The 25918-nt window shown below is 37.5% G+C and overlaps 1 protein-coding gene across 8 annotated transcripts in view; it reads left to right on the top strand.

Annotated features, from left to right (window-relative positions):
- fne (ELAV like RNA binding protein found in neurons) overlaps positions 1 to 24883 on the top strand; it is a 35432-nt gene extending 10549 nt beyond the window's left edge. For 3 of the 8 annotated variants that reach the window (XM_089475834.1, XM_089475835.1, XM_089475836.1), the window contains exons 3-8: positions 15665 to 17025; positions 17340 to 17384; positions 17469 to 17726; positions 17814 to 18057; positions 18553 to 18597; positions 20601 to 24883. In XM_089475834.1, the coding sequence (XP_089331960.1) occupies positions 16827 to 17025; positions 17340 to 17384; positions 17469 to 17726; positions 17814 to 18057; positions 18553 to 18597; positions 20601 to 20925 (1116 nt within the window). In that variant the 5' untranslated portion in view covers positions 15665 to 16826 and the 3' untranslated portion in view covers positions 20926 to 24883. Of the gene's footprint in view, positions 1 to 11297; positions 12184 to 12295; positions 12492 to 15664; positions 17026 to 17339; positions 17385 to 17468; positions 17727 to 17813; positions 18058 to 18552; positions 18598 to 20600 lie in introns of those variants that run through there. The other 5 variants (XM_089475837.1, XM_089475838.1, XM_089475839.1 and 2 more) reach the window with 5 other exon arrangements.
- The last annotated feature ends 1035 nt before the right edge of the window (positions 24884 to 25918 follow it).

The raw sequence follows: 25918 nt of genomic DNA, 5'->3' as shown, positions 1-25918 counted from the left end.
ACAGACAATTTATAGAGAGTTCCTAGATTTCATGACGATGTTAACCAGATTCTGTTAAGTACATACTTCATGAGTAGACTATATGTTAAGTCAGAGATGTTAGCCTGAGGCTGTTGAACGATTCGAGCTCTGAATATGCTAAACCAGAAAACATAATCCGCTGTCTGACTTAGAAGAGATATTCCACTCTCTCTCTCTCTCCCTACTTCTCACATTTTAAGTCCGCAGTCAAAGGATATGACTGGAATATGTTTAACACGAATTTCTGCATTGTTTTCCGTTTATTTCCCTCGTTGCTTTTAATTGTCAGCTCGTTTGCTTGGCAACCTGATTGAATTGCCTTTCACGTCCATTCGAGGCGGCTAATGCTCGAAATGAGTCAAGAAAGGCGAAACAAAACAAATTGCAAAAGCAAAAGAAAAATAAACTTTTTTAATTAATTGTTTAGCACTTCATCTGCTCTGAAAACTTTGCAAAAAGTTTCCAAAAAGAGAAATTTCCAACGATTTTCCGACTTTGTAAAACACTTTAATGCTCGATGTTCTTTAATTTTGAGTGCATTTGGCAAGGTTTCGTCTTGTATTAAGTATTTATTCTATTGAGCATATATAAAGAAGAGTATAGTATATGAAAAGGAATATATATGTATCTACCTGAAATGTATAAAGTTGGAATAGAGGTAGTATAACTATACTAGAAAAAGGAATCAGCATGGTACACATCTATATATAGAATAGCATAGAGCTCGTATAGCAATATTATGAGTGTATGTATATTGATGTAAAGCAAAATAGAGAAGTGTAGTGGTATCTATAGGTACTGGCATCGGAATACTGGTTTTTGGAGATCTATAATAGTAGCTTATACAATAATACAGAACCATCAGTAAAATCTATATATAGAAAAGTAGTTTAAATTGTAATATATATATTCAATATATATTCAACATATCCAATGAATACCTAGTTCTATATATCATTCTCATATAGGATATCTATGTATAGAGATATAAGTGAAACATGGTTATATATTCAACATATGAAATTAATACCTAGTTCTATATATCACTCTCACATAGCAGATCTATGAGATATATAAGAGAAACACGGATCAAAGCAAGACCATTACCATGCAGAACATATTTTGTTCAATCTCTTTACTACCTATCGATACCATATCAAATGGGTTGACCATATGCAGGCTCCATGGCACTGCTGCTGTTATATATATATTGCAAGGGGTCTACTTTCCCTATTTTTGTTTTGTTTTTTGTTCCCTTAGAGTCTATGTACCGTACCTAGGTACTTTTTTTATACCGGACCAGTACATGACGTTGCCGACAGTTGGAGTTACATGGCATACGATATTCTAAGCCGAATTTGTGAATTGTGCCGCCTGGTGCTGCCCCTGTCAGCGCTCAGTCTCTGGGCCCTTTTCCCACACACCTCTGGCACGTGCCCCGCCCACTGGCCGTGCACTTTTTGTTGGCCAAGGGGCTGTTGTGGCTGCAGTCCGGATGCTCTGTCCATTTCAATTAACGTGCGCTGCCCGCTCTCGAGTGCTGCTTGAATTTTGAATTTTTGCAGCCATTGTTGTTGGGCTCTCGTTGTTCACGATGTTGTTGTTTGTCAGTTTATACATTTTTGATGTTTATAAAAAACGAGCGAGAGCGAGAGAATGGCAGACGGGGAGAGAGGCTGAGAGAGAGCGAGCAGCAGAAGCAGAGCAAAGCAAAGCCAAAGCATTGACTCGGTCTTTCAGCTGACTGAATGCACTACACAATGCCGCCGTCGTCCTCAATCGAAGCGCGGCACAGTAAACCAAAACAGTCCGGCGTAAGAGCTTAGAAAAAATGAGCAAGTAGAGCTTTAGTAACTTTAGTATAATACTCGCTCGAGGCAGCATAGCAAAGAGAGGAAATGATTTGGGTTCACTGTGAACAAATTTCAAATGAAATTAGCTACTTTTGATAGTTTCATTTAAGCGATAGTTGAAGCTAACGATAATATACCAAAAATATAAAATATGTTATTTAATTGGGAGTTTTTTTTTAGATTCATGAAATCTGTGAAGATAGTTGAAAAATGTTTAGCAAACTGCGGCTGAGCTATAAAGATTGAGCCGAGTCAAGTTAGGCTAAATCTTATGCTTAATGTATGTCTTATATGATAGTCCAGAATGATCTTGTATATATAATGGCATAAGTGTAGATTTACTAAAAAACTAAAAAAATATGGCCACACCTCAAAACGTTTTCTGGTTTCATTGAATTTTTTTATACCATAGCACCTATACGGTCAGCTCAAGACTTAAGTGCCTGGGTCTGTCGAATATGTAGGGTTTGCCAGATAGGTTCGTCGAATATGGACAGTTCTGTAGTTCTATCTAATCTGAAGATCTACTGAGTGATGCGGCTATATCTGACTATAAATGCATACATACGTATATTTGATATGAGAAATCTGTTTTTTAGCTCCTCTAATCACAAGGCTCGTAGGCCATTGCAGCAAACCAATATGCTCGCATTTCTCATTTGTGAGCGAGCATTGAAAAAAAAAAAACAAGTCTTTGGCTAATGCCACTGGCAGCAGCTTTAGCTGTGGATTTGCATGTTGCTGTTTGTACTCCGTCTCCTGCTCCTCCTGCTGCTGCTGCTGCTGCTGATGGTGGTTGTAAGGGCTCGTGGTTGGGCGGGTTTTTGGTGGTTATGTGGCTGCACTTTGGGTCCAGTGGTTGCTGTCGCGCAGGTAATGAAAGTTGCCAGTTTGGCTGGGCTTTCGGTGGTGCCACCGCCGCCGCCGCCGTCGTCGTTGTCGCCGCCGCTGCGACTGCTGGATGCTGTTTTGGGTGGTTTGGGTAGTTTGGGTGGCTTGGCTGGCTGGCCTGGGTGGGTTGGCTGTTTGTTAAAAAACTTGTTTTCATTGCATCAAAAGTGCACTTCAATTGCATTTAATTAAATAAAAGCAAAAGCTGAAAAAAAAACCCTTTCGCTACAACTCAAATAGAACACACACATTCCTGCTTCTTCTTCTTTCATTTAATTCATTTTCGTTTGTTTCGTTTTGCAACACTGAAACTTTTAGCTAATCAAAGAAGGCTATAGAACAACTTGTGCAAAGCAACAAATATTCGGAGTATACAAGTTTGAAATACAAAGTACAAAGAAAGCAGGTAGAATGAGCTCGACTTGATTATACCCTATACGCAGTATAGAGTATATATTGTGTGAGCTGCTCATGTGAGGGACTGATGTGCAGGTGCACATTTTCCAAAAGTAAATTCGGCTCGAAAATATCCTTAGCATGCGAAAGATATCCTTAAATACTTCGAGCTCAATACAAGCAGAAAAACAAAACCAATATACTCATTTCACTTTGGTGAATAAGTATAAAAACCAAATACAAGCTCGAAGTATTTTTAATGCTAAGCTAAGTTTTCATAGAGTTGGCTTACTTGGATAACCTTTCCTTTAACCCTAATACTTAAGCTCAAAGTATTCATATAGGGTATGCTCGTTGTCACGTATTCCTATGCAGTAAACATATTCCTCTACAATAAACTCCAGATGCTTATTTGGTATTGACATATAAATTACTCTGTACTAAATGAGGTACATAAGAAAGTGTAATACAACTTTTACTCAGTCAGTAACTATGTTCATATAGCTGAGCTATTTTAGAAGATACCCTGTATTGAATTGATTCCTAGGGTATCAAATTGATGTTCATACTCAAACTTTGCTTTCTTGACTCATTAGGCAAGAATTGCTCAGAGGGCGGTGTTCTAGTGGAAAATACCCTGTGGAAAATACCCTGTGAAAAATACCCTGTGGAAAATGATGATCAACCAATGATGATTAACTTTTATCCAAGCATCTCAATAAATAATTTTTCTAAATTATTATGCTTTAGATCCGTTTAGAGTCTTCTCGTTTACTCTGTAGACAGCTTTCAATTGTATCTTAAGAATATACAAATCATTAACTTATATCACAATTTCATATTGAACTATGCAGATCTGATAATCTGTCTGCCTTAAATCTATAAATAATACTGCCTAATACCTTTTCGTGTATTGCCCAACAATCCAACAGTTTTAAATGTAACTTCATGTATATCTCTACCAAAATATTTTCTACTTGATTATTCGCTTTAAAGTTCACTTTAAGGGTGCAACAACCCTTTCGTCTTGTTTGTTTCTCGCTTCTTCTTCTTCTTCTTCTTCACCTAGAACAACTTTGTCAAAATAACTTACCCAAAACTTTGTTCGAATAAGCTAAACGCTTGAGCGCTGTCCCCTGCCCTCCCTCCCCCCTCACTCGTGTCACTAAAAATAACCTTCTTTAAATAGTCGCCAACACCCGAAATTCCCAAAATTTTCTCGCCCAACCCTCGCGACGTTCAATAAATGTTAATGTGCAATTTTTGAAGTTATTTCTGCTGATGGCAGGTACATTCTATGGATCTGTGTGTGTGTGTGTGTACATACACATATTACTATCACTGATGTCGCCATCTACACACACACACGCACACATACACGTGCTGCAATTTATGAAAGCCGAAAAAAAAGCGCAAAAAAAAACATGAAATAGCATTTTATGAGCTAACGAAATAACAAAAGCCGGTTCCATGTACGAGTGTGTGTGTGTATGTGTGTGCTTGTGCTTGTGCTGTGGAGCTTACACACACAGGCGCACCCTGCCGGCTGCCACGTTGACAGCACATAAAAATGCAATGAGGCAACTTTTTTTTGCTTTGCTCCATGTTGTTGTTCGCTCGTTGTTATTGTGGTTGTTGTTGTTATTATTGTTGTTGCTGTTGTTGTTGCTGTTGTTGTTGTTGTTGTTGTTATTGTTGTTGCTCCTTTTTTGCTTTCTGCCGCAAATTCAATTTCCGCACATTGTGCGCAGCTCCCCAAAACGAAAAGCCAAGCAGAAAAACTTTCAACCCACCCGCAGCTTCAGTCCACCCAAACCACCCAGCCACACACAGTTGACTGCTCTCTCCCTCTCTGTCTCTCTCTCTCTCTCTCACTCGCTCTCTCTGTCAATGACATGCGCAGCTCTCTCGCTCTCTCTCTCTCTGTGAGCTTTGCTTCCTGGCCAGGATGCGAGCGAAATTGTGTGGCGCGTGGATTGCGCAATCTATGGAAATCAAAACAACGCCCCACAAATACACATACACACATGTACACACACACACACACACATAAAGAGAACATGAATGAAACAGAGAGCGAGCAGCCATGGGCGTGGACAGGAGTGGGGCAGGTGTGTGTGTCTGTGTGTGTGTGTGGGGCTGCCCGCATAGACAAGTTGGCCACCGGCCGGCAGACGCTTTGCCAACAGCCAAAGCAAAACAGCGCCCACTCCCCACACGTCACGCCTCCTCACCACCCACAAGCCGTTACTTTTTTTGCCCCAGCTTGGGTTGCTCTGCCAGGCTTTTATGCTGTACATAGGATTGTGTCAGAGTTCAATATCCTGCATGGGCACAGTGCCTGCAGGTGGTGCACTGAGCGTTTGGCCAGGTGAGGTGCATTGAATCTATGTATACATCATATGCGTGTATGTAATATGTGTGTATGTAATAGATAGATGTGTTTGTGTACGTGTATGTATTTATGATCTCCAATAAAATAAAGATGTATAAAGAGAGAGAGAGAGAGAGGGAGAGAGAGAGAGAGAGAGAGAGAGAGAGAGAGAGAGAGAGAGATAGAGATGCAGATGGAGCTCATAAGAGTGTGACAAAGCAATAGAAATTGGAAATTCACTCTCTATCCCCTTCTCTCTCTCTCTCTCTCTCTCTCTCTCTCTCTCTCTCACTTTCATTTTCAGCCTCATCTTTTCTATCTCTCATATTAAATATATGTATATATTGTTCAGTGAGTATTTCTTACCGCAATTAGCACGTATGATCATCAATAAGAGTAGAGAGAGAGAGAGAAAGAGAGTGAGCTTTAAAGCTTTTGCAATCTCACTCGTATATGCCTACATACATATCAAAGTACGTGAATGTGAATTGACGATCATCACACAAGTGAAGATATAAGCGAGCATTAAAACTACCATATCAGTCTCTATTTTCCTCTTTTTCGCTTTTGTTTTCGTTCTCCTTTCTCTCTCTGTCTCCCTCGTTTTCATTCACTTTGTATCTTTCTTTTTCCATATCTCTCTATTTTTGCATATTTATCTATCTGCCCTCTTTCAACCTCTCCCCTCTCTTCCCTCTCTCCATCAATTCACTTTCATCCCTCCCCCCCACTCTCCTCTCTCTCACCCCTAGATCGATAATCAAGCTAAAGCTCAGCTTAAAGCTTTAAAGCTTTCAAGTTTTTAATATTGACATTTTTGAACTGAGCTTTTCGTATCAGCTGATAATCGTATGCCAGCAATAACTGATCTATCTTATACTTTAGATTGATTCTCCCGTTGAGCTAAGAAACACTAGAATCTTTTTCTATCAGAGTATGATTTTTCCAGTTCGACTTTCAAATGGGTCACTAATTAGGCGCTTTCGATAGATCCAGTTAAGTGTTGGGTGTCTATAATTATGCAACGGCTCTGCCTCACCTTTTGTAACGTCTCATTTAGCACACGGACAACCCTTGGCCGGATCGAAGCAGATAGATACAATACGAGGCAAGACGCGGCTAGGCCAGGCGAGGGTTGTTTCCTAGCCCTATTGTTCAGCTGGCAGGCTTCACTGTACGCACATGTAACAGCTGAGCGGCTACCTCTAACTACTGGGCTACGGTCCTTTCGGACGTGGTCCATTGCTGATTGGCTGGATTGTTCATGTGGCTGGCATTTCGATTGATATCAATTCAATGCCTCTGCCTCTACCTGAACGCCCTATGCAATTTTTGAGTGCATTGAACTCTGGTCTAACGAGATGAAATGAGGGGGAGACATGCTCGGCGTCTGTCTGGTTGAGAGAGAGAGAGAGACAGATTGAGGAAATGAGAGCGAGATAGAGAGGGAGAGAGAGAGAGAGAGTAGCTAGGCAACATGCATAGCGAAATTCGCGAAAAATGGGGCGCAAACTAATTTGCCATCAAAGGCAACTGCGAACAATTGCCAGAGGCGTCAAGCCTTAGCATGGCATGAGGGAGGGCTTGTTTGTTTAGCCAGGCGAATTCTTTAAATAACATCGACTGCTTGGCTATGTACGTAGTATTACGCTGCTGATTATATGCTAGAAATATAATAGGAAATATTATAGGAGGCATGAGCTATTCTATTTTCTATAACTAAATCTCAGCTGCTCTTGAAGTTATCGATAACATTTAAATGTACAAATATTGCATAATATTTGCCATATTAAATCAAGCTGCATTTGATCTTAATCTTTACTTATATAAAAGAACTACATCATTCTCAAATTCGCCCTGAGTTCAGTTAGGCCTTGGCTGCACAGCAGCTTCAGCTCAGCTCAACCCCTGCTCAAGTACGCCTCTGTTTTCAGCTAACATTTCATTACAATATATTGGCAAACCCTAGTGCAAAATGTCAATAAGTCGATGTTCAACTAGAGATTTGACAGCTGTCATCCGCGCTAGCTAGCTATCGAACTGGAGGTGGTGCTGGTGGTTCAACGGACGGTGGTGAAAAGAAAAAAAAAAAGTGTTACATTTCCCTATTTTGTCTACTTTCAAATGCAAATTGATTTGTTCTGGTCGACGTTCTCCAACGGCAACAAAAAACGAGTTACGCTCACAAACGGGTTTTGCAACACTGTTTTCCACTTACGATCCACTCTTGATACCTTACAGTTGCTGGCAGTGCTGAAATGGGGTAGATAGGTGTTAGAGACGATCGTTGGCCTGATCTTCTAAATATCGTTCTTTAAGACATCGATGTATCGATGTTTACTTGCCTCTGTTTATCTGCCCGTCCGATCTTGACAGCTATTAGACTACAGAGTATATAGATTGTTCTATTGCCTGTTTCATTTATAAAACAAGTTTATTCCTTTATGATCGATAACTTAAATCGATTTATTTTGATATCAAAATTCCCCTCTTGGAAAACTCAATATTCATAAGCTGTTAGTTAGGGTATTTCCTAGTCTGGCATATCCGAACCACAGCATACCTACTTGTACGCTTTTGTTTTTGTCGCTGTCAAAACTGGAAAAACATTTTGGCATTTGACACACACACGCACACACACACACGCACACACACACACGCACATTTATGTGTGAAAGTCGGAGAAATGTTTGGAAAATGAAGACATATGGTCATATTTGTGATATATAGTCGGGAACACAGCAAAACAAAGCAGACAAAAAAAAAAAAAAAAAAGAAAGGAAAAAGCTGAAGGGGTTGCTGCCTGCCTCAAGGCAAGTTCCTGAACCTGTTTTGCCCATTGTTTTTCCCTGCTTCCAAAACATTTGGCCATTTCCATAGGATTTCGGTCGTGTAATATGGGAAATTCGAGCATGTAAATAGTAGCTTAGACAGCATTTGCATTAGGGGTGCTCCAGTGCAGCTAAGGAACTTATAAAGCCTATCAGATAAATGTAAAGTTTTCCTATATAAGGCCAGGATTCAGATATTAAGGAATATCAGATATTAAGGTAAACTATTTGCTTGGGTCAAAGACTCGACTTACTTTAGATAGGATCACAGAGAAAACAACAACAGCTGCTATTAGAATGGAGCTCTGTGAATGCTTTTCACAGCTATGAAGTGCCCTTGATTGTGTCCACAAATGCTTGAGGCCCTATACTCAGGCCCGACCTGTTAAGGATACGCAAGTATTTCAATATCTTTTATCTTTGGAGTTCACACTTTATGAATGCTTATTTCGCACACGAGCTTTCAATGGCAAGCCCAGGCCAACTCCACCCAACCACTTGACACTCCCATGCTCAAGGCCCCCGTCGGAACCACCCCAAAAACAACAAAAAGAAAAAAAAACAACAACAAGAAAAAAAAAACAGAAGAAAAAAAATATCACAAAAATTAAACGAATTGGGTCAAAAGATAAGCGGAATTATCTTGAAGAGCCTATGCGAAAAATGAGAAACACTTTCGAAATGCAAGGAAGGGGGGCGGGGGGGGGGGGGGTGCTGGGAAGTGGGCATGGGCGTGGGAGTGTGGCAGTGACAAAGACAAAGACAGAGACAGAGCAAGAAATGCTAAAAAAGAATCAAATGCAAACGGTTGCCACTCCAGATGTTGAGCAACCACCCAAACCACCCGACGTAGCCGAAACCACCAACTGATGTTTAGCTTGACTGCGTTCAGTTGACAGTTCCCCTTGTGTGTGCTGCCGCTGCTTCTTGCTGCTCTTTGCTCTCTTATTCTTCTTCCATTGTTTCTTCTTCTACTGCTTCTACTTGTACATCTAGTACTCCCCCTCAGGCTACTTTCTGCTCCAGCAACTTTTTTTTGCTGCTCATCTTCTCTGTTGTCAACCCAAAACGTTGAAATTTCATTATTTATCATAAGGAAGCTGTGTGTGTCTGTGTGTGCATGTGTGCATGTGTGTATATGTGTGTGTGGCTCTCAGATTAATAGACTGCTGCTGCAAGGTGCCTGCTCTCAGCTCTCAGCTCTCAGCTCCCAGCTCTCGGCTCTCGGCTCTTGCTCAGCATAAAGCAGAGACAACCGGCTGCCGGCATAATAGACGCGTGCGCTCTCGCTCTCATTGCTGTGCTCTCCCTCTCTCTCTCTCTTTCTGTCTCTATCTATCACTCTCGCCTGCACAGTCTCTATACTGCTTGCTCCACGTATCCTTATTGCGTGTTATGCCCGCGCTTGGGAGGGGTTGTGTTTTGCGGCAATGCCTAAGTTCTCTCATTTCTCTTTGTCCAAAGCTTTTATCCAGAAATCATTTGGGTTTTTCATATAAATATATATATACATATATACATATATATCTATATACATATTTATATATAAATATATCTATTTATATATACTTATATATAAACTTGTCTGCGGAATTTCGTACTTAGCTTGAGTGCCAGCAATTATCCTTCAGTTTATTCCATGAAATTTAATTAAAAAATTTCAGTTTACTCTGCTCTTAGACTCTATTCAGGTCTTAAAATTATGGATTATTCAAGCTATGAAGTCCAGTGTGTTAATTATTATACTCTTGATTTTATACCCATAATCGATGTCCCTAAGCATTTATATATGATGCATGATATAGGCATGTATATATAAAGATCATATTGATAGTTATATAATACAATTATAATGATATTAAATTTTTGACCTTTTGATACCTAAGTACATATGTTTTTAAGCCATTCCAAGCAAGCTAATAGAGAAATGACGAAGGAAATATGGGAAATTTGAAGGGGTCTATGGGACTATATAATTTTAATATTTCATATACAGTCGAGTCTCGATAATTCGTATGCGATAAATAAAAAAAATTCGATCCCCTTAAAAGAAATTCGTTCTTAATAATTCTCGATAATCGAAAAACAATCTGATCCCCGTGCCTTTTCGAATTATCAGGCTTCTACTGCATATAGTATCGAAGTTATTATTATTACTAGATAATGAATCAAATGAAATACCATGAATTTTGTTTTTTTAGCTTAGGATCCTAGCAGTTCTTCTCAAATATCTTCTATTCAGCTATAAATATATCAACAGCATACGATCTCTTAGGAATACAAATGTATATGAGTAGATCAATTAAATTGATAATATGCTAAATGCTGTTTACACATTCAGGTGGAGTGTGGCATTTAGAGAGCTTCTTCTACATGATGAACGCCAGATGGTACTTAATCTGCTTTGCATATCAAAGCACACACACATACACACACATAGTGGATGTCACATTGCATATACATGTAAATATGCAAATACACATATACATGCATACACATACATAGATGTAAAGTATGTACATATGTATACACTTGCATAGCCTGCATATGACACAGTCGACACCCCGTCCCACAACCACCCACTCTGACAAGCTCGCTCTCACCTCACGCTCTCCCTCTCTCCCACTCGCTTCCTTCCTCTGTATCCCTGGAGAGCAGAAAAAGTCCGATACTCGTGTGTGAGCGTGCGAGCGAGGCCGCATGCCTTCTGCTATAGCCTGCTCGCTCGCGCAAAAGGGTGTGTGCCAGCCGGCCGGCGATTCATTGCGTGTCGGTGCAAGCGAGACGGCGCATGCAAAAGCAGCGCGACGGGTGGTTGCTCGCTCGCACTCGCTCTGGCCTCTGGTCTCTGGCTCTCTCGCCGTGAGCGTGAGTGGTGTGGGGCGTCGTTAAAGGATACACTGGATACGGAGTCGCGACCGGCGGCGCCTGCTTTCTGTTCAGTCGTACGTGTTCGTTCGTTGCTTTCGTTCGGTTTTGATTCCATTCGGTTGTGTTTCTCATTCGAGAACATTCATTTATAATTTTTTGACTCCTCTGCACCAGTTTTTGTGTTGTATTCAGTTACAAATTTGTTGTGTTCTACGTTTTTTCCAACTAATAAAAAAAAGAAACAACAACAACAAACAGAAACACAACTGCAACTGCAACAACAACCACAGCAACAACAACAACAACTGCAACTGCAACGGCAATAACTCTGTGCAAGACTCTCTTCTGTGCAATATACCAGATGATATATATTTAGGTATATATATATATATATATATCAATATATATATATATACTAACTATCGCTACTATCGTTTCGTTACGTTTCGCTTTAAACACTCGTGTCGGGCAAACATAAATTGCAATACGTTCAACTCGATTGACGAAAGCCGAGCTAACTGTAAAGCAACAACAACAGCAGCAGCGGCAACAACAACAACAACAACAACGCATCGATTGTGTTCCTAGTCAAATTTGTTCCATTTTTTTTTCGCTTTTTGTTACACTGTGCAAAAGCCAAGCCAAGCTAAGCAAAGCAAACGCAGCAACAATACCAATAACAACAACAACAACTACAGCTAAAACTCAAGCAACAACAACAACAGCAGCGTGCGACAGAGCGAGATAGCTGTTGCCAACGCAGCATTTGAGTGAGCGAGCGCGAGCAACCATTTTGCAATCAATAGAGCCAAAAAAAAAGAAGAAAATTTTTTTCTTGCTGCTTCTTCGTTCATATATATATACATCGAAGTATATATATATATATTGCTATCTATATTTTTTTTTGCGACGTGTCTGTGTTGACTCTATCGTATTGCAGAAATCTGTAAGTATATAACAGTTATAACAGTGCTTAATGTCTACTGTTTTTTTTTCTGTGCTTTTTTTTCATGTGCTTCGTCTACATTTTTTTGTCATGTGTAAATAAAAAATTGTATATCACTGATATGATATGATCATATGAGATCATATTATACATATGTGCTTATCATAATACTACTGCTGTTGACAGTGTTGGAAATGCATGGAATGATACGATCATCGTCAACGTGTGGACAAAACTGATAATCAGATTGTGAAAGGAAGACTCCTGAAAATGAGGAGCGAGAGAGGGAGGGAGAGAGAGAGAGAGAAGTGAGCAGGCAGAGAGAGAGAGAGAGAGAGAGAGAGAGAGAGAGAGAGAGGGAGAGAGAAAGAATGAAAGATATAGCTAAGTGAAAAGAGACTGACTATGAAGTTTGTCTCTTTTTCTGACTGTAATCGCCCCTCTCTCTCTTTCTACCTCTTCTTAAATTAATCTCAACTTTTATCTTTACTTCTAATTCTACGTGTATTCTTTCCATCTGTTCAATTATTGCTGCGATTCTTGTGCCGAAGAATTGTCATTTTTAATCTGAGGAGCGTCAATTACTCTCTCTTTTTCTCACTCCCTCTTTCTCTTTCTCCCTCTCCCTTTCTATCACTTCACTAGTTGTCATGTTTGCTTATCGGAGAGAAATGACGCTCCCTACTATTGTAAGGAATACAGAAAATTATTTCTGTCTCTGACTGTGGTTTTCTTCCATTTTCTCTCTCTCTCTCTCTCTCTCTCTCTCTTTTAAAATGTTCACTTTTTCCTACTATACCTCTACTGCTCATCTTCTCTGTCCTTTCTATTTATATCTTTTTTCCTCTCTCACTTGCTCCTCTTGTATTTTTCCTGTTTCTTTCTATCTCTGTCTATCCCACACTTTTTTTATTTTACCCTTTCCTTCTCTCTTTTTACTCTACTCTGTTCTTGGTCTCAGAGGAGGACCCTGTCTCTCTCTTACGCTCTTACTTTTTCTCTTTCTCTTTCCCTATCTCTCCCTTTCTCTTTCCCAATCTCTCTTCTCTCTTTCTCTCTCTTATTCCCACTCCCTTGGGCACGCGCTCTCTCTCTCTCTCTCTGTCTCTCTGTCTGTTACCCTTATCACCATTTCTATTTCGATCCCTCACTCTTTTTTGCTCTCTCTCCCTCTTTCTCTACCTTTCTCTCTCACCGTCCATACAGCTTCCTTCATCAATATTTCAATCTTTATCTATTTCTCCAACTCTTCTCCTCGTTTGTCCAGCTGTCATTACCATGTCTTCCTTCATGCTCTCTCATGTCTCTCCATCTATCTCCATTCCTTTCTCCCCCTAATGCCATCTCTTGCCTGCTTGGCACCCTTGGCCTCGCGAAGACATGCCCTGACCCACCTCAAGGTGCTGAACGACACACATTTTAAATGAGGTCACAGATATCGGCGCAAAAGTGTCAATTACACATTTTTTCCTTCTTCCTTCTTTCTTTTCATATTCACAGCTCATTCACACACACACACACACAGAGCGAGACACGTACGCAGTGTCGTTGTCTTTGGCAGGGTCGCTGGCCGTTGGGGGTTGCCAGCTGAAGGAGTTGGCGACTGAGCTTGGTGGCTGCTGAGATGCAGCTCGCTTTATGCAGCCATATTGCAGCGCACAGTTAAGCTATGTGTGCGTGTGTGTGTGTGTGCGTGTATGTGTGTGCTTCCTCTTTGCTGCGTCCCTTTGGCCACTTTGTGTATTTCCTTTGTTTTGAGCTTGTCTTCTGTTTTCGTGGCTTTGACTTTGATTTGGTTTTTTGCTTTTGCTTCATTGTGCCAACACTTCAAGTGTGTGCAAGTGTGCGTGTGTGTGTGTGAGTGTGGGTGTATGTGTGCATTTTTGTCTGTCTTTTGCGTTAGCCCTATCAGTTTCTTGTTGTTGTTGTTGCTGTTGTCCTGTCGGCCTATTCAGGCCCTTGGCGTTGAGTTCATTGAACGCAACAGCTGTTTCTAGCGCGTGCCACATGCCACATGCAACAGCGGATAGCAACCACAAAACAGCAATTCAACGATCTGCTGCCTTCCAGAGCGAAACTAGACAAGCCCAACAACAACTACAACAACACGATTATGAGAAACAGCCCAAAAACACTGGCCGCAACGCGACGAGTTCATTGACCTAGCCACAGCCAGGCGAAAATCCCGCTACGAACTCTAAGCCGCACACCGCCTGTGTCCCATGTCCTCTGTCCTATGTCCTGTGTCCTATGGCCTGTGTATCCTGTGTCCTGCGTCCTGTCGTCCGGGGTACGCGACGTGCCGCTTCGTTTGTTTGTTTGTTTTTCGCGTCAGGTTTTTACCCTATTTTCAATGCGGTCCCTTTCTATGCACATTTCTAAGCCTCACACGCAACCCAGCAAGGATCTACACAGAAAAGGGAGTCCTTTTTCCTGCCACTGCCCTAGCGCGCGTTCTCTTTCTCTCTCTATCTAATGCGCCTGCTCTCTCGCACTCTCCCTCTTGCTCTCTTTGCCTCGCTCTGTGCCTGTGTCTAGGTTTCCACCCCTCAATGTGCTTCCAATTGGACCAGCAGCGCGAGGCGCACCATTCCAATTGGACTCGAATGCAGACCTTTCAGAGTAATACTTTGTCAGTTTCCATGAGGGCAAAGTTGATTTGATTTATGATTTCGTTTGCAAAATGTTTCCTATACAACCTATTTTACCACAAAGCTTCACGACTGTTCCGATTCCTGATATCCTCAATGTGTCTGGACTCCAAGCTGAGTTTGTCAAAACTTGAAATTTCCCATTTCAATTTATCATTGTTTTCGGCTTTTCCTTACCAATTTTCCTTCAGCTTGATACTAGATCTATATTTAAACATGTTATTTTTTAATAATGATATTGGAAGCATATTCTAAGTATTCCAAGTTTTTCGAGTTGTTGACTGAACTTCGCATGGGGTTCTAATCAGGCATGCTTGAAGCTGCCTTTTGGCTCTTCAAGTTCGTTCATTGTGGAGGAACACAAAAGCTGGCGCTAAAGTGCACGTGTGCTCGATGGCTGGAGTGCTTGCATGCTGTGGTGCGAGTCACCATAAGCCGCAGAGACACTCATACACACAGAGAGTGAGTGAGACAGAGAGAGAGAGAAAAACAATTTAATTAAATTCCAAGCCATTAGGCAAAGTTTTTTTTTTTGCTGACAAAAAACAAATGTGAAAAAAATAAGAGCAATAAGCAGAAAGAAACTTGATAAAGAGATTTAAGGCTTTTGGCAATTGACAAAGGCTAGGGCAAAGGGTTGCTGTAGGCTCTACGTATCCGAAAAAAAAAGAAAATACAAACTCAATGAGCATTAGCTAAATGCTTTTGCTTTGTGCTTTTGGGGGGTGATTTCAGTGGGCCGTGCAACGTGCTTAGCCAAGGGCGTTTTGTGCTGAACTTATCCTTTTCATTATTGCATTTCTCTAATTCACGATTTCTTTCATTTGCAGATTGAGTACGAAACGAGCGAGCAATCGAACAGCTAATTATCATTTATCAGACACGTTCTGGGAACAGGAGAAGGAAGCGATTCGATAAGAAAGATTTTTTAAACTGCAACCGAAGCAAAGCGCAAAAACCAAACACCACCAAACAAAACCAACAAAACAAACTATTAACATAATAATAATAAAAAAAAACCAAGAAGAAAAATAAAAAGAAGAAGAATATAACGAATAATCATATTTAATCGTATATACAACATTATTATAAATACATATACCATATTATATATGTATAAACACAACTAAGTTCCATACAAAAAACAAAAATACCAAAAGGAAGAAGCGCAAATTAGTAAAAGTAAATTTAATAATAAAAAAAAAAAAACAAAACAAATTATTGCTATCTTTTTGCATTTTTGCAATTTTATATAAAAAATACAAATACTCAAGAGGCAAAGGAAAAAAATAAAAAAAAAAACATTAGCAAAATTTACTCTTTTATCTAAAAATAAACTAAAAAAGAAAAACACAAAAAATTACTTCAAACTTAAATTAAATTTTAAACTTTAAGCAAAGCCAAAGAACGGTTTAAGATAAAAACAAAAAACAACTTAAGATAAAATACTATTTTTTTTGCGATCGTAGTTGATCTAAAAACCCAAAACAGAAGAGGAAAAGGAGAAGGAAACGGAAAGACACTTCAGAAAGAGTCAAAGAAAAGAACTGTGCGATCAGACAAACAACTTCACGGGACTTGTGCAAAGCGCAGTCAGAGCTGTCTCTTTATAAATAAAATTCTAAAAAATAATACTAAAAGAAGGAAAGAACAAAAATACCAAGAAATAAGTACATATATTCTATAAGTGTAACCAAACAAGCAGTGAGATTAAATTCTAAGCACAAACCAAACGAATACCGAGTGCAGCCACAAAGGAAACTTTAACAGTCACTGTTAACACTAACAGCAACAGTTAACAGAGCCGAATAACTGCTAACAGCAATACCGACTGTTAACAGAGAACCGAACCACTAACTGTAGAGACAACTGTTAATAGTTAACAGACAGCAACTGTTAACGGTTAACAGTACCAGCAGTAGAGGCAGCATCATTAGCACCAACATCAACATTAACACTAACGGCAACAGCAACAGCAACAGTAACGAAAACATGACCAACGCCATGGATATTGTTAAAAACGGCAGCACCAACGGCTCCGTCGACGGCAGCAATGATGAGTCGCGTACCAATTTGATTGTCAACTATCTGCCACAAACCATGACGCAAGAGGAGATGCGTTCGCTCTTCTCAAGCATTGGTGAGTTGGAGAGTTGCAAACTGGTGCGTGATAAAGTCTCAGGTAATTTGGGTAAATATTAACCAAGTTTTTTAACAATTCTACTGCACTAGCTTTAAGTCGTTCAGTTTGTTTCATTTCATTTTGGAACCTAGGTTAATGCTTCTAGTATCTAGATCCCATATTTGTTATTGTTTCTCTCTCTCAGCTGCCGTTAAGCTATTGGTATGGCTGTCTTAACAGCTGTTACGGCAAATGTTAAGCAACTGCTCAAGTTTTCTTACTTTGTAGTCTTTATAAGTTGAGTTATTCGCCTGCACAGAGAAACCTCTTTGAGTCGAACTAAATAACATGGCAAAAACATTTTCGATTCATATTATTTACAGTCTTGCCAGCATCATTGACCGCACTCAATCCGGCTCTGCAGCAAGGTAAGCACACCTATTTGCCCTCTTTATATATCATATATCTATACATATTTCTCTCTCTCTCTCTCTCTCTCTCTCTCGTATTAGGCCAGAGTTTGGGCTATGGATTTGTTAACTATGTGCGTGCCGAAGATGCTGAGAAAGCAGTGAACACCCTGAATGGGCTGCGATTGCAGAATAAGGTTATTAAAGTATCATACGCCCGTCCAAGTTCAGAATCAATAAAGGGTGCTAATTTATATGTATCGGGTCTTCCCAAAAATCTATCACAACCAGACTTGGAGGGGATGTTTGCGTCGTTTGGCAAAATAATTACATCTCGTATACTCTGTGATAATATTTCTGGTAATTTGGCAATATTTATACGAACGAATCGATCGATAAACGATCAAAGCGATAGACGATCAACAATTGATGTTTGTCCAACTCTAGGTCTATCGAAGGGTGTCGGCTTTATACGCTTCGATCAACGCAACGAAGCCGAACGCGCCATACAGGAGCTTAACGGTAAAACCCCGAAGGGCTATGCCGAACCGATTACCGTTAAGTTCGCCAACAATCCAAGCAATAGCGCCAAGGCCCAAATAGCCCCGCCCCTAACCGCCTACTTGACACCGCAAGCGGCAGCGGCAACCCGTCGCCTAGCCGGTGCCCTACCATCAGCCGGACGTATCAGGTGCGTAGCATCCATTCAGAATTTAACTGAGATTGTCAAGTCGGGGCATATACCATGTATACATATATATATATACATTATCATATATATACATACTTATATATGTATATATACCTATAGAGATATATATCTCTAGATAGCAAGATAGTTAGCTAGTCCGAGTTATCCGTTTGTCTCGCATCTCACAGCTCAAACTAAAGCGAAAATCAATTAATTTAGGTTTAGATTATCTTTATATATATACTTATTTGATTTTTGATTGATTGAGCAATATTTGTGCAATGGTTATATACATATATATACATATATAGTTCTTATTATTCTATTATTATTCGATCTATTTTCTTTTCTTATTATTATGGATTGAACATAACTTTTACATAATGTTTCTGTTTCGAATTTTTATACCTACCTCTTATGTCGCATATTTCGGTTTTCTTTTTTCTTTAATAAAAAAAAAAAAAAAATACGAAAAAAAATTCTCATCATTTTTAGCATTGGAAAAAGTCCCATGTTAGCGATTAACAAGGGTTTGCAAAGGTGAATTTTTTCGACTTATTCATTTTTCACACGCACACACAAACACAGAGAGACATCCACATACACACAATTACATATATATTGATTTTATGCTCGTTCAATAAGTGCCTAAGTTCTATGTTGCTGTATTGAAGTCTGTTGAAGTCTCTTGCTCTAACAAAATTCTATTCTCACGTCTCAACTCTCCAAACGAGATTAAATACTAAACCAATTCCAACAAATATCGAGTGCAGCCAAAAAAGAAATCTTAACAGTCCCTGTTAACACTAACAGCAACAGTTAACAGAGCCAAGTAACTTTTAACAGCGAAACTGTAGAAGTATGACAATTGAGTATAATAGAATTTTTAGAATTGGTTTAGAAGCATCAACTTCTGTATATCGGCAGATCATAAACTGCATATCAAATTCTTCATTGTCAATCATATATATATAATATATGATGATCAAATATATCAGCTTACTAAAAATCTTCCATACTTTTAGAGCTAGAATGAACATTCATTTAAGATTATATTAGGGCATGCATTGCGAACGAGTATTATGCAGTCGGATGCACCCGACTGCTGTGTTTTTACTTATTTGATTTACCACACATACAAAAATTTAAAAAAAAAAGAACAGACAAACACAAAAAAAAACTCAAACAATTCCTATACTAAATGTTTAGCTTTAATGTTTGTGTGTAAATGTTCAACAAAATACCCCAAAAATACAAACAACAACCTTAGATATAAATATTTATCTATATTTCTGTTCTATCTTCTTTAAACCAGATTTGCATTTAAATGGAAGCTTTTTGTGTTCTTTGAAAGTTCGATTCGAGTTTCTGTTCGAGCGCATGCGTCCAGTTATTTAATTTCCATTTGATTCCTTCAACAATATGTTAATATATATAAATACATATATGATTTGAACACTCTGTAACATATTCGTTTACTCCAACCTTTAAATCGAAATTCTGCTCTTATTTCACATATATATCAATTTATAAGTGTATTTTTATGTTGAATTCAATTCGCGACAATTACATTGTTGTGCTTTAAACTGAAAAAAATCAATTGGGCTAGAGCATTGCGAGCGAATATGCTATAAAAATGAATAACTTTGCAGCACAGTGTAATGGTGGCTAGCATATCTAATAATAATAATAATAATAATACCTCTATGAAAGCATGAAAACATGAAATTATTACCAAAACATAAAGTTGATCGATCCACTAATGTTCGGCTAGCCGATTTTGAAATACTCTTGCCGGTCAGATTGCCGATGACGAAAAAATTGAAGTAAATAGATTGAGTGGGTAAAACGTGTCTTATTATTTTCTATAAGGTAAAGTTCTGGCCAGACAGTTAGGCTTAGATTGCACTGTAGAGCAAGAGAGAGGGATTACTCTGGTTCCTAATAGTTTTTCCTTCAATCAATCAGTTAGTCAATTATTCCATCAGCTGGTTAATCAATCATGCAGTTAGTCTGTGAGTCTCTTAATCAATGCTTTAATCATTCTGTTACTCAAGTAGTCAGTCCCCTGATTAATCAGTCCATCAATTCATTCAATTAGTATATAAGTCCCTCAATTAACCACATAAACAGTCTATTTAGACAATTTATCAAACATTCAATCTGTGTAATATCTTTAATGCAGGAAGTCTTCCAATACAATTGGTATATGCATAGTTATTATTATTATAGATTCAATCTGCGGCAAGAGTATTAAGAAAAATACAACCAAAATTCAACAAAAATTGGAAATCTATAAAATATACCCAGCATAGTGTTGAATATAGTTTTCCTAAGTGTTATGCTCGAGGAGGGGCCGACACCATTCGTTACGACATATACTATGTGTACCATAAACAATAAACTGAACAATCAAGTACCCATTACTTGTCTCGAATACCTTAAAAGACCCACTAAATGCACGAGTCTAACTAATTGATATATTCTCTTTCTCTCTCCCTCTCTCTCTATCACACGCCCTCGCTCTTGACATCTATGGATAGATACTCGCCGCTGGCTGGGGATCTATTGGCCAATTCAATATTGCCGGGCAATGCAATGACCGGATCTGGTTGGTGTATATTCGTCTATAATCTGGCACCCGAAACCGAGGAGAACGTCCTGTGGCAGCTGTTTGGACCCTTCGGTGCCGTGCAGTCGGTGAAGGTCATACGCGACTTGCAGACTAGCAAGTGCAAGGGATTCGGCTTCGTTACCATGACCAACTACGATGAGGCTGTGGTGGCCATACAATCGCTAAACGGCTATACACTGGGCAATCGGGTGCTACAGGTTAGCTTTAAGACTAACAAAACCAAAACCACTTAAGGTCAACATCTAAGCGAGATCAACAAACTGAATGTAACTTTTGTTTATCATTTAACTATGATTTGAGCTTCTCTCATTCCCTCTATGAAGAATCTTTTTGGATGTTTGAGCATCATAAATAGTATTGTAAAATGTTTGGGAGTTATGTAACTATGGCGAGTTGTAGTCATAATTGAAATACACACACAAACACACGAAAGCACACACGTACACACATACACACATACACACACACACATTGACTATATTATATATATTTTGTATGCTAAACGAAATTATTATGATTGATTGATTGATGAAGATACCTAATGAAATCTTAGCGAAAATTTAGAAATTTCTTTTGTTTTCTTTCGCACTACATAAATCAATTTTGTCATTTGATATGGAAAATACTAAAAATACCAACATGAAAAATATCGAAAAGGCAAAAAACAAAAACAAAGCTTAAAAGAGGCAAACACGACAAACAACCCGAATAGACAAAAATGTCTAAGTGAAATACATAAAAAAAAATACAGACGATAAATTACTAAACTTAATTTAACTTTTTCCTGATTAAGTTTTCATTTTATTATTATTAAATTAAATTGAATTGAAAAAAGAGATATATATAAAAGTAAATATTGAAAACAAATACTAAACTTAATTGAATTAAAATTTTTTTTTATAATTATATCTTTAACTAAATTGAATATTAAAATTACGTAACTAAATTATTTAATGTTTATTAAAATACAAAAAAAAGAAAGAAAAAAATAAATAAAATATAGAAAGATAACAAAATAAACAAAAAATAATTAATGCAAAAATACTTTAATTAAAAACGAAATATACTAATTTGTAAAAGAACTTATTCAGAATACAAGCAAAAAAACAAAATATACTAGTCATATATGGTATATACCAAATATGTGCTGCTTTTAATTGCTATATATATATATATTGTATTTGTATATTGTGTTCGTTATGTAACAACTTAATTAACTCAATTAACTTAATTAAACTTAATTAAACAATTAATTAATTAATTATAATATTTATAACATATGCTTCTATTCCAAACAAATTTGTTTCAATTCGATTTTGCATTGATTTGGAACAACAAACATATATAAATCAGCTTATCAACCCGATTCGCAGTATAAATCATTAAATGCATCAAACTTACATCATACATCATACATACATCATACATATTTTCATAACTCATTCATCATTCATACATATAACTTATAACCATTATTATTATATATATGTAATCGTTTTAATCTGATTTTTTCGTCGTCGTCTAACTTAAAATGATAAAAAAAAAGAAAAAACCAAAAACCAAAAAAATACAAATTACCAAAGTATATTCAATATTGTATGTGCAAAATGAAATGAAAGAAAACATTATTATATATTATATTACATTATATTATTATGCCTACTTATTATTCCATTTTTATATAATTATATCTTATGAATAAAACACAAAAACAAACGCAAAAAAGAAACATCAACCAAACTAAACGAAGAAAAAAGGAACTTAGAAAGAGCAACACAAAATAAAAACAAATGAAAGAATTTGTGTGAACTACTCAGAAACTATGCGAAAAGAGAAAAACAAAAGCAAAACAAAACAAAAAATACCAAATTTGTTTCCTTTTTTTGTACTACACACAGACACACACACACATGTACACACAATCAGTACAACAGCTTAAAGTCTAATACTGAAATTTGGCAATGCTGTTAAGTTCCATGTACATGCTGAGCTTGTCCGTTTAATCAGAGCGTAAATAATGAAATTTGGCAACGTTGATCAATTGACTTACGGCAATTCAGCTTCGAAAGGGAAATTCGACAACGCTGCGTTGAAAATTGTCAACTGAAGTTTGGCAACGCTGCCTAAATTTGTTTGGCAGCTTAAGCCTGGCCACACCGACGACTTAAGCACTTGTTGCTGCTGAACATTGGCAACGCTGCATAGCAAAGAATTAAATGAGATTTGTCAACGTTGTAGGCAATGCAGCCATTAGTTGAGGGGGTTAGCTGAATCTCAATGGAACAACACATTTGTTGCAGCTCAGATTTCGGACAATTGATAGCTGAAAATTGGCAACGTTGCAGCGCATTTGCCATATTACCTTTCCGCTATTCCCAATTTGATTTCAGTTCTATTCATTATTCAAATTTTTTATCCAATTGTTTTGCCATTATCTTTTGGACGTTTTCGATGACTCTTTGGGCTGCTACAAGTGGGTAACTGAAGTGCGGCAACAGCGCCAAATACATAAAAACAACTGAAAGATACAAAAACAACAGCAACAACAGCACTCGCATAATTTTTTTTTCTATATATGAAATGAAAGTAGATAAAAGTTGAATGCATAAAATGAAGGATAAAGAAGAAGAAAAAGATAAAGCACTAACCTACAAGATAGGTGCACACATACATATATAGCTATATGTATATGTGAGCCTACTTAAATAGATGTCCCGCCCCTTGAACAGCAATCGATTTAAAGGAATATTATAATAATACATTTTTTAATGAAAGAGACTCGTGTTTATTTCTTCGATTTTGTGCTTAAAGTACGGCCACATCTACATGGCGAGCGGGCACACTGAGAAAAATGATAACGAAGAAGAAAAGAATACTTAAGTTAGTTAAACGAAGAACTTAAGCGCGGCGAACAAAAGTTGAAAACACCAAATTTTAAATATATATATACATACATGTAAAACCATATATATGTATGAAGGATGTAAAATTTTTATAGTAAAATTTATAATTATATTGAATAATGAGTATATATATACATATATATATATATGTATCTCACTCTCTTTATATATATACAAAAGTTGAAGAAAGCGAAAAAAGGAATGAAATGAAATGTGAAATACATTTAAAAAATACCACATGAAATTGGAAAAACCTAAAGAGATAATGAAAAAGAAAAAGGTATTCGATAAACGATAATCGATAGCAGCTACCCACTTAAATGTATGTATGTGTGTGTGTGTCAAGAAGCCGACAAGAAAGTACATTAAATAAAACATTAACCTACTCCACTCGATGTGCATAGAACTTAATGGATTTAATCACATTTAATACCAAATAGATAATACATATATACACATATATACACACTATATGTATATATATATACATAATAATATCCAACTCATTAGCCAGCGGCCAGATCGGCTCTGCGCCATTTTATTCAAGAAAGCAATATTAAAATGTGACTCGAGTTGGCTCTGGAAACAATGAAGAAGAAGAGAAAAGGCGAGAATTAAATCCACTATTAGCACTGCGAACTTAGCCCAGTCATTTTGGAAATTTAGTTGAATGTAGGAGATATCTCGATATCTCTGTAATGAAAAAGAGGAGAGTCCTCAATTTCTGTATTGATTTTTAAATATCTTCTCGTTTAGCTAGAGAATTGATGGGTTTCAAATCTTTCTTTTCGAATACGTTATCGGATAGAAAGCAAAGAGCTTAAGAAGAACTTCCAACATTTTACGTATTCTGAAATGCCTTTCGCTGGGTATGTGCGCAGCTGTACAAAGCAACTCGGTCACAGGAATTACAGTGTACACACATAAGTGTACGCTATACAATTACCTAAATATATAGCTAAAGGATAGTAGTACATTTTAAAGAGGAAGATGAGGCCAAGCAGCGAACGATGATTGGATGAAAGGGAATACAGAGACACACACACGCGCACACGTAAAGCACAAATATACACGGAGGGAAAAAAAGAGCGAGGTTGAAGACAACAATGAAAATCATAAACTAAGCATGAAATGCATTTACAACTAATTTCAACAGATATATATATATATGTTTACTCAAAAGTTCGGAAAAGCAACTAAAGAACTTCCAACATTTGAACATTTTGAAACACTAAAACGCACACACATACACATATATATAAATACACACACACACACACACACACACGCATACAAAGAAAACTTAACGGAAAACTCAACTATGATAGATCGAATACCGTTGTGCAATATGATAATGATAAAGATAACGCTAACAGTCGATTGACGATAGTCGCTTATCGATAGTTATGTACGATAACTGAATTTAGTTGATAAGCACTTAGGCAAAATACTAACAAAAGCCAAAAGCCGATGCCAAGGCATAGGGTCTTAACACGGTCTAGGTTAAAAGGCGAATGCTATGCCATGTCATTTCATGAGAATCGCATAGACAGGCGCACACTGGTGCCGCTAGCGAAAATGATCGACTCTAAATTTAAGCAGTGATTACAACTATATATGTACTTAGAATCGTTTAAAGAACAACATTCGATTTTTTTTTTGAAGAAGAAGAAAACTTTAGTACAGAGAATATCCGATAAAAAAAAAACATGAGAAGATAAATCATATATACGTAGCCGCTTTGTCAACGGAACGCGCCCAAAAAACACAAAAACAAAAACCAAAGAACAACTCCAAGAAAATCAGAATAAAAAATATATTAAATAAATATATTTATATTAAGAAAATATATTGTATGAGACACAGATACAGACACACACACACACTCCTATCTATTTGATTATGTATGCTATTTATTGATTGTCTATGAAGATATGTATATGTATTACTTTGTACGCACTCAGACTTGTACTTAAATATTTATTGGATTGTATTAACACACTTAGTTTAAACACATCTTAATCCAAAACAAAAACAAAAACCAAAAGCAAAAAAAAAAAAAAAAACACAAAAAAAAAATTAACAAATATCTATATAAATTTATATTTATATTCTAGTTACATTTATATTCATATACCTCTCACACATATGATTCCATAATTTGTTTCCCTGCTTTTCAAATCCAAGCAAACCGAATCGAATATCAACCCAGTCTGAGCTCTATATATAGATATATGTAGATGTCCTGGAGAGTGTGTGGGAGTAATATCTTAGCTCTCTTCTCATTTTTGTTTTTCCTTTTGGTGTATGAAGAAGCAGTGGA

This window comes from Drosophila arizonae, chromosome X (assembly GCF_054131065.1).
Source record: "Drosophila arizonae isolate 15081-1271.41 chromosome X, UAZ_ARI_1.0, whole genome shotgun sequence".
NCBI classification, from domain to species: domain Eukaryota; kingdom Metazoa; phylum Arthropoda; class Insecta; order Diptera; family Drosophilidae; genus Drosophila; species Drosophila arizonae.
The sequence above is the reverse complement of the archived record's forward strand: the minus strand, read 5'-3'. Positions and strand labels throughout refer to the sequence as shown.